The sequence below is a fragment of the Scyliorhinus canicula genome, chromosome 16 (genome assembly GCF_902713615.1).
Source record: "Scyliorhinus canicula chromosome 16, sScyCan1.1, whole genome shotgun sequence".
NCBI classification, from domain to species: Eukaryota; Metazoa; Chordata; class Chondrichthyes; order Carcharhiniformes; family Scyliorhinidae; genus Scyliorhinus; species Scyliorhinus canicula.
The window spans coordinates 6,315,008-6,323,776 of NC_052161.1; the positions used below are offsets into that span (position 1 = coordinate 6,315,008).

At 49.8% G+C, this 8,769-nt stretch overlaps 1 protein-coding gene across 1 annotated transcript in view; it reads left to right on the top strand.

Moving 5' to 3' along the window:
* Positions 1-7,604, top strand: part of LOC119979682 (slit homolog 1 protein-like) — a 266,812-nt gene extending 259,208 nt beyond the window's left edge. The window contains exons 33-34 of the mRNA XM_038822220.1: positions 973-1,184; positions 6,972-7,604. Coding sequence (XP_038678148.1) covers positions 973-1,184; positions 6,972-7,210 — 451 coding nt within the window. The 3' untranslated portion in view covers positions 7,211-7,604. The remainder of the gene's footprint in view (positions 1-972; positions 1,185-6,971) is intronic.
* The last annotated feature ends 1,165 nt before the right edge of the window (positions 7,605-8,769 follow it).

Below are 8,769 nucleotides of genomic sequence, written 5' to 3' on the forward strand. Positions count from 1 at the left end.
AACACTCCCAGGACAGGTACAGCACGGGGTTAGATTCAGAGTAAAGCTCCCTCTACACTGTCCCCATTAAACACTCCCAGGGCAGGTACAGCACGGTGTTAGATACAGAGTAAAGCTCCCCCTACACTGTCCCCATCAAACACTCCCAGGACAGGTACAGCACGGGGTTAGATACAGAGTAAAGCTCCCTCTACACTGTCCCCATCAAACACTCCCAGGACAGGTACAGCACGGGGTTAGATACAGAGTAAAGCTCCCTCTACACTGCCCCCATCAAACACTCCCAGGACAGGTACAACACGGAGTTAGATACAGAGTAAAGCTCCCTCTACACTGTCCCCATCAAACACTCCCAGGACAGGTTCAGCACGGGGTTAGATACAGAGTAAAGCTCCCTCTGCACTGTCCCCATCAAACACTCCCAGGACAGGTACAGCACGGGGTTAGATACAGAGTAAAGCTCCCCCTACACTGTCCCCATCAAACACTCCCAGGACAGGTACAGCACGGGGTTAGATACAGAGTAAAGCTGCCTCTACACTGTCCCCATCAAACACTCCCAGGACAGGTACAGCATGGGGTTAGATACAGAGTAAAGCTCCCTCTACACTGTCCCCATCAAACACTCCCAGGACAGGTACAGCACGGGGTTAGATACAGAGTAAAGCTCCCACTACACTGTCCCCATCAAACACTCCCAGGGCAGGTACAGCATGGGGTTAGATACAGAGTAAAGCTCCCTCTACACTGTCCCCATCAAACACTCCCAGGACAGGTACAGCACGGGGTTAGATACAGAGTAAAGCTCCCTCTACACTGCCCCATCAAACACTCCCAGGGCAGGTACAGCACGGGGTTAGATACAGAGTAAAGCTCCCTCTACACTGTCCCCATCAAACACTCCCAGGGCAGGTACAGCACGGGGTTAGATACAGAGTAAAGCTCCCTCTATGATGTTGTTCTGTGTTATAGGTGTGTACATGGCAGCTGCGTGCCGTTGGACTTAGTGACTTACCGCTGTGTCTGCGATGAGGGACATAAGGGAGCACTCTGCAACCAGCAACAGGAGCTGTTTAACCCGTGCAAGGGACTGCAATGCGAGCACGGCCAGTGTCAGATCACAGAGCTGGGCGATGCCAAGTGCGAGTGTGAGAATGGTTACACTGGAGATCTCTGCAACCAAGGTAGTGGCTCAGCTCAGGACCTGTGTGGAGCTGGTGGGGGAGGGGGGGAGCCCACGGTCTAACGGGAGTGCATTTTAAGTGTGTGTTTATTGTTAATTACATCAATGCGATCTGGACCAAAGCATATGAGCCAGAGTGATCAGAGTGTTTTCGGCTGGCTTAATGAAACTGCACCAGGTTACCCCTCTCAAATACGCAAAACCTTTTTAAATGGAAACTTTTAAATAAATTGATGATTCCAATCCATTGTCCCGGTTCATGGGAGGTTTCACATTCACGATTATGCTTCAATGGAAACATGTCGGTGTGTCAGCCTCTGGTCACTCACCCACATTCCTGCCTTGGAAGAGCAGGGGGATTTCCCCCCCCCACCCCACCTTACCCATCCTGTCAGTGTCCTCGCCGATATTTATCCTCTCCTTACACTGGAAAAACATACCTGCGCCCGGTCATGTCACTGTGGGATCCTGCTGTGCGCAGATTGGCCGCCGTGTTTCCGACATTACAACGGTGACGAGGCTTCAAAAGTACTTCCTCAAGGGCAGCACGGTGGCACAGTGGTTAGCATTGCTGCCTACGGCGCTGAGGACCCGGGTTCGAATCCCGGCCCTGGGTCACTGTCCGTGTGGAGTTTGCACATTCCCCCCCGTGTCTGCGTGGGTTTCGCCCCCACAACCCAAAGATGTGCAGGGTAGGTGGATTGGTCACGCTAAATTGCCCCTTAATTGGAAAAAATAATTGGGTACTCTAAATTTTAAAAAAAAAGTACTTCCTCGCGCTTTGGGAAGTCATAAAAGTTATTAAAGACACTCCGTAAATTCAAGTTTTCCCTTTAGAAACAGAGTGTGCGGGACGGCACTGATTTCAAATGTGGTCAGCCCTGGATCATTCCGGAGGCTGAGGGCGGACAGAGAAAACCAGGTTAGAAAGTTAGGAACGCAATTGTTAGCAAATAGTCCAAAGTTTAAAAAAACAAGGTAAATATAACAATGAGGAATATATATTTAAAAAAAAATCTTATTGGCAAAAGGACATGGGGTCGATAGTACAGAAATAGGCAGCCAGTTCCACTGCCCTTGTTGGGGTGAATGCTGCACAGAACTCCAACCCTCGCCAGCTCATCCATCCAGCACATCCTTCAGTTCCTCTCCCCCTCGTATGTTTATCGAGCGTCCCCTTAAATGTATCCATACTACTCACCTGTAATAGCGAGTTCCATAGTCCCACCACTCGCTAGCTAAAGATGCTTCTTCGCCTGAAGTCCAGATTGGATTGGCTGGTGACAGTCATATTGTAAAACGTGAATCCTAGTTAAGACCCAATATTAAAGTAACAGGTTTATTATTGTAATATACTATCTGTTTTCTATGTCACAGTTTCTAAGAACTGGCACGGCGGCGCAGTGGTTAGCACTGCTGCCTCACAGGGGCCAGGGAGCCGGGTTGAATTCCTGCCTTGGGTCACTGTCTGTGCAGAGTCTGCACATCCTCCCCGTGTGTGCGTGGGTTTCCTCCGGGTGCTCCGGTTTCCTCCCACAGTCCAAAGATGCGCGGGTTAGGTGGTGGAACGGCCATGTTCAATTGCCCCTCAGCATCCAAAATCATGCAGGTTAGGTGGAGTTACGGGGGATAGGGCGGGGGAGTGGGCTGAATGGCCTCCTTGTGCACTATGGGGATTCTTTCCACAGCGGACCAGCTCCGCCAAGTTAGATTGAGCCTGAACAGAACTATTTGTACATTTAAATCTTTTCCTGACTCTGCGAACGTTGAGTCAAGCGTGGGGAGTGACTTGCTACCAGAGCCATGAGCATAATCAGAGCAAGCCTATTCCAGAACAAAGTCAGGAGCTCTCACTCCCCGAATAGCTAGCCTGTATCTGCAATTCTGCAGAGGGTTAACTGGACGGAGATTGCTAGATTGTTAGTTGGGGATAAACCACTATGGGGCGAAGACAGCGAAATGGAGTCAAGATACACAATAACCCGAGAGGCTGAATGGCCTTTTCCTCTTCCTACATCAAGGGATTGGCAGCCGAGGACAGAGATGTCAGAACAAAATCGAAATTCACAGACCGGGTTGCATTGCGAGTAAAACACTGACCACTCACGTTTAACCTCAGTGTTGTCCAGCTCGCACTGGTACATCTATAATGATGGGTTAACATCGGTAAAGGGATCAGCGAGTCGCAAATCAATCATTAGCTCAGTTAGTCCTTCGTTATTTTTAGAGCTAATGTTGAATAAATTCTTTATTGGAGGATATTTTTTATGTTCTCGGAACACACGTATCAAAAGCCCCAATCAAACATCGCCAGAGTTATATTCAGAGTAAAGTTCCCTCTACACTGTCCCCATCAAACACTCCCAGGACAGGTACAGCACGGGGTTAGATACAGAGTAAAGCCCCCTCTCCACTGTCCCCATCAAACACTCCCAGGACAGGTACAGCACGGGGTTAGATACAGAGTAAAGCTCCCTCTACACTGTCCCCATCAAACACTCCCAGGACAGGTACAGCACGGGGTTAGATACAGAGTAAAGCTCCCTCTACACTGTCCCCATCAAACACTCCCAGGACAGGTACAGCACGGCGTTAAATACAGAGTAAAGCTCCCTCTACACTGTCCCCATGAAACACTCCCAGGACAAGTACAGCACGGGGTTAGATACAGAGTAAAGCTCCCTCTACACAGTCCCCATCAAACACTCCCAGGACAGGTACAGCACGGGGTTAGATACAGAGTAAAGCTCCCTCTACACTGTCCCCATCAAACATTCCCAGGACAGGTACAGCACGGGGTTAGATACAGAGTAAAGCTCCCTCTACACTGTCCCCATCAAACACTCCCAGGCCAGGTACAGCACGGGGTTAGATACAGAGTAAAGCTCCCTCTACACTGTCCCCATCAAACACTCCCAGGACAGGTACAGCACGGGGTTAGATACAGAGTAAAGCTCCCTCTACACTGTCCCCATCAAACACTCCCAGGACAGGTACAGCACGGGGTTAGATACAGAGTAAAGCTCCCTCTGCACTGTCCCCATCAAACACTCCCAGGACAGGTACAGCACGGCGTTAAATACAGAGTAAAGCTCCCTCTACACTGTCCCCATGAAACACTCCCAGGACAGGTACAGCACGGGGTTAGATACAGAGTAAAGCTCCCTCTACACTGTCCCCATCAAACACTCCCAGGACAGGTACAGCACGGGGTTAGATACAGAGTAAAGCTCCCTCTACACTGTCCCCATCAAACACTCCCAGGACAGGTACAGCACGGGGTTAGATACAGAGTAAAGCTCCCTCTACACTGTCCCCATCAAACACTCCAAAGGACTGTTTTCTTCACATTCTTTAACCGCTGCACACCATCCTGACTTGGAAATATATCACCACTGTTGTTGGGTCAAAGTCTTGCAACTCCCTCCCTGACAGCACAGTGGGTGCACCTACACTACGTGGACTGCCGCGGTTCACAAAGGCAGCTCACCAAAGGCCAACTAGGGATGGGCAATAAATGCTGGCCTAACCAGCGAAGCCCACAGCCCAAAAAATTAAAGCTGTTGACCAGCGACAATACTGAGATGGGAAAAATAATTGTCTAATCGGGTAACAAAGAACGTGAGGTGGAATGCGACTGCCTCCTGGGCAACCTTTGGTGTGCATCGCCTTCTTATTGTTTGTGTTTGTGGAGATGGACATGCCAGGAGACCATGCCTGGAGAGTGGAGGCAGGGTGGTTGGGGGTCATGTGATTAAAACTGCCACAGAAATATAGACAACCAACGTTGGCGATTGGAGAGACGCTGCACGAGGTATCGGAGAGTTCAACCGTGAGTGAGCATTCACGGACCCCGGTGTGATACACAGGAAACGGATCGAGGTGGGGGGCGTGGGGGGGAGGGGTGGAGAGACACACTGGCTCAGTCGCTGAAAGCACCATCTGCTGTGGGATTGAATTATCGCAGAGGCGGAAAATATGTTGGTCCCGTCGGTTAGGGGCAAAAAAACAAGACGTCGCACCTCATGCTCCAAGAGCCAGGCATTCCTGCCGTCCTCGTCCTGGACCTGATTGGAATGCGGCAGCTGATTCAGGGCAGGCTCTGCCGACCCCATCGAAGCCGACTGTTGATTCGCACGTTCACGGTGTCTGCGAGATGTGGGAGCGCAGAATCCTCGAGGGAGAAGAATTTTCAAAGGAAGCAGTGAATGGAATCTTTAACCCCCCCCCCCCATCTGCAAACCAAACCTGAAAACAGAAGAAAAGCTGCGGTCATTGGGAAATCAGAAACCTGCCAAGCATTCCCCCAACCTCATTAAAAGCATGCCCAGGTGTATGCCAACAACAACGTGCTTTGATAGAGAGCCCCTTTTGTGCTCAAATACCCAAGGTACTTTGCAGGAGCAACATATGACACAGAGTCTGAGAAAGAGATCTTAGAGCAGAGAACCAAACACTCGATAAGATACCGAAGGAATGTCTTACAGCTGAGGGGGCGGAGGTGCAAGGGAGTGAGAGCAAGAGAGAGTGCAAGAGATTGTGAGAGGACAAGAGAGAGCGAGAGCGTGCAAGGGAATTTGAGAGTACGCGAGAGAGAGGGCGCGAGAGAGAGCACGTGAGAGTGAGAGCGAGAGAGAGAGACAGCGATAGAGTGCGCGAGAGAGCTAGAGCATGTGAGAGTGTGGAGCGAGCGTGCAAGATTGTGGAGCGAGCGTGCGAGAGCGTGGAGAGAGCGTGCGAGTGCGAGAGAGAGCGTGCGAGAGAGAGAGAGAGAGAGAGAGCGCACGAGAGAGAGCGCGAGAGAGCGCGAGAGAGAGCGAGGGCGTGGGAGAGAGCATGCGAGAGAGCATGGGAGAGAGAGCGAGTGTGCGAGAGAGAGAGTGTGTGTGTGTGCAAATGGGAGAACAAGAGAAAGAGAGAACAATTAATATAGAGGGTGCTCAACCTGCCAGATTGGTCAGAATCTTGTCGGAATGAACAGGGTCCAAGGAAACTTCAAATCGTCTTGAAGTAAGAAAGTTCCAATTTTCAGCTCATTTCATTGTCACCCGTGAATCTCAGACATACCATGAATTTGCAATAGAGAAAAGATTTCTATTTAATCTATGACTAATTCTGCCATAAATCCAGTAAAAGATACCAGGCAGGTCCACTTCAAAAACAAATTCCTATTCAAAGATCAGCAAAGTTTCCTGCTGCCCCTGGGAAGCCGATGATGAGGGACCGACCCCCCCCCCCCCCCCCCTTCCCCAAACAGGTTGGGGTATAAATATTGGGCAGGACACGAGGGAGAAATCTTCAGCACCTCTTCGAAATAGCGGCACAGGTTTCACCCGAGCAGGCAGCTGGCTTTAATCTTTCAGCTGGTTTAGCACACTGGGCTAAATCGCTGGCTTTTGAAGCAGACCAAGGCAGGCCAGCAGCACGGTTTAATTCCCGTACCAGCCTCCCCGGACAGGCGCCGGAATGTGGCGACTAGGGGCTTTTCACGGTAACTTCATTTGAAGCCTACTCGTGACAATAAGCGATTTTCATTTTCATTTCATTTTTCAATGCAGTGATCCCACAGCACTGGACTGGAGTGTTAGCCGTGATGGTTCTGTGCTCAAACCCTGGGATTGGGGCTTTAATTCCGGAACCGTGTGATTCAGAGGCTACGCCCGGAGCCTTCAGGTGCAAATGCGGATCAGCCCCGAGAAGGTTCTGACTGATTTTCTCTTGTCTCTCCTTATCCCGTGACTCCCCCTCCCCTCCCCTCCCTTCCCCTCCTCCCCACGCACCTTTGCAGAAGCGGAGTGTCGAGGGGTTCCCGTGCGAGATTATTACCAGCTGCAGAGAGGCTACACCATCTGCCAGAGCACGCGTCGCGTCTCCTGGGTGGAGTGCCAGGGGTCGTGCCAGGGCCCGAGTTGCTGCATCGAGCTGCAGGTGAAGCGACGGACATATACCTTCGAGTGCAGTGACGGCTCCTTCTTCACTGAGGAAGTGGAGAAAAGCACCAAGTGTGGCTGCATGCGGTGCCTGTAGCTCGCAAACCTTCGCACGAGACAGAGTATATTATATATCTTAAAGCAAACACACACCAGTCAATGACATCGCAAATCAGCAAGATCGGCAAAGGGCAGTGACTTATTTGTACAATTAGACTGGTTTGAAACAGTCACAGAAATAACCGGACAACATTGTCCGATCTGACACATTCTCCCTGGACTCGAGGGAGAATTGTGCATTCAGAAGAAAATAAACTATTGTGCTGCATTGACACAACCAGAACATCAGAGCTGAAGTCTTGGAGCATCTGGAAGCGGGACTGAACGCTGGGGAGACTGTGGGGGAGGTACGCAATCCAGGATGCCAAGAGTGTCTGTCCCTTGTCTTTCTTACATTCTTGCAGAGAGGCTTGTCTGATGTTAGGGGAGGGGAGGGGGAGGGTTTGATGGGAGGGGGAAGGGATGGGGTGGGGTGGGTGGGGTCTCGGGGATCACATAATAAAAAAAAACAAATCCAACTCTTGTTCTTGTGCATGTCATAGAGGAATGAAAACTCCCTTTACATTCCAGAATTATTCAAACAGAAGACTCGACAAAACATATCATCCTCGCATATTTGATGGGGACAGTGCAGAGGAAGCTTTATTCTGTATCTAACCCCGTGCTGTACTTTCCCCGAGGTGTTTGATGGGGACAGTGTAGAGGGAGCTTTACTCTGTAACTGACCTCGTGCTGTACCTGTCCTGGGAGTGTTTGATGGGGACAGTGTAGAGGGAGCTTTACTCTGTATCTAACCCCGTGCTGTACCTGTCCTGGGAGTGTTTGATGGGGACAGTGTAGAGGGAGCTTTACTCTGTATCTAACCCCGTGCTGTACCTGCCCTGGGAGGGTTTGATGGGGACGGTGTAGAGGGAGCTTTACTCTGTATCTAACCCCATGCTGTACCTGTCCTGGGAGTGTTTGATGGGGACAGTGTAGAGGGAGAGTTACTCTGTATCTAATCCAGTGCTCTACCTGGTACTGGATATCCGAGTGAGCTCTACTCTCTCACACTAATAACCCTCATTCCAACGTACCAAAAACTTGACACTAACAAAAGTTGACCATCTGGAAAGGTGAGTCACATCTTAGAGTCTATGAGCCTCTTTAGATTTCATATCACAAATTGTCACCCTACCTCCATCATGTGTTTCTGTCACATGCCTTGCTGCAGTCTTTGCCTCATCCTCGATGTTAGTATGATGTGTAGGCAGCACTGCGAGCAATAATGGGCTTGCACCTTTCCAGCATAGCAAGATAAGAGTCCTTGTGCGATGGGAGAAAATAACAAGTTACTGAATGAATAGTATTATGAGTTTTTTTTAAAAACAATAAGATGCTTGGCTTCCCAGTTTTGTTGTATGGTTATAATATAAAATAAAATATTATTTAAAACAGTCAGAGCTAACTGGCTTTATCCTTAAAACCAGTCAATAAAATGGTTAATAAAGAATATCTCTCTTGCACATTCTCCACACGTCTGCGTGTGTCTCACCCCCACAATTCAAAGATGTGCAGGGGATAATAATCTTTATTAGTGTCCCAAGTAGGCTTAGA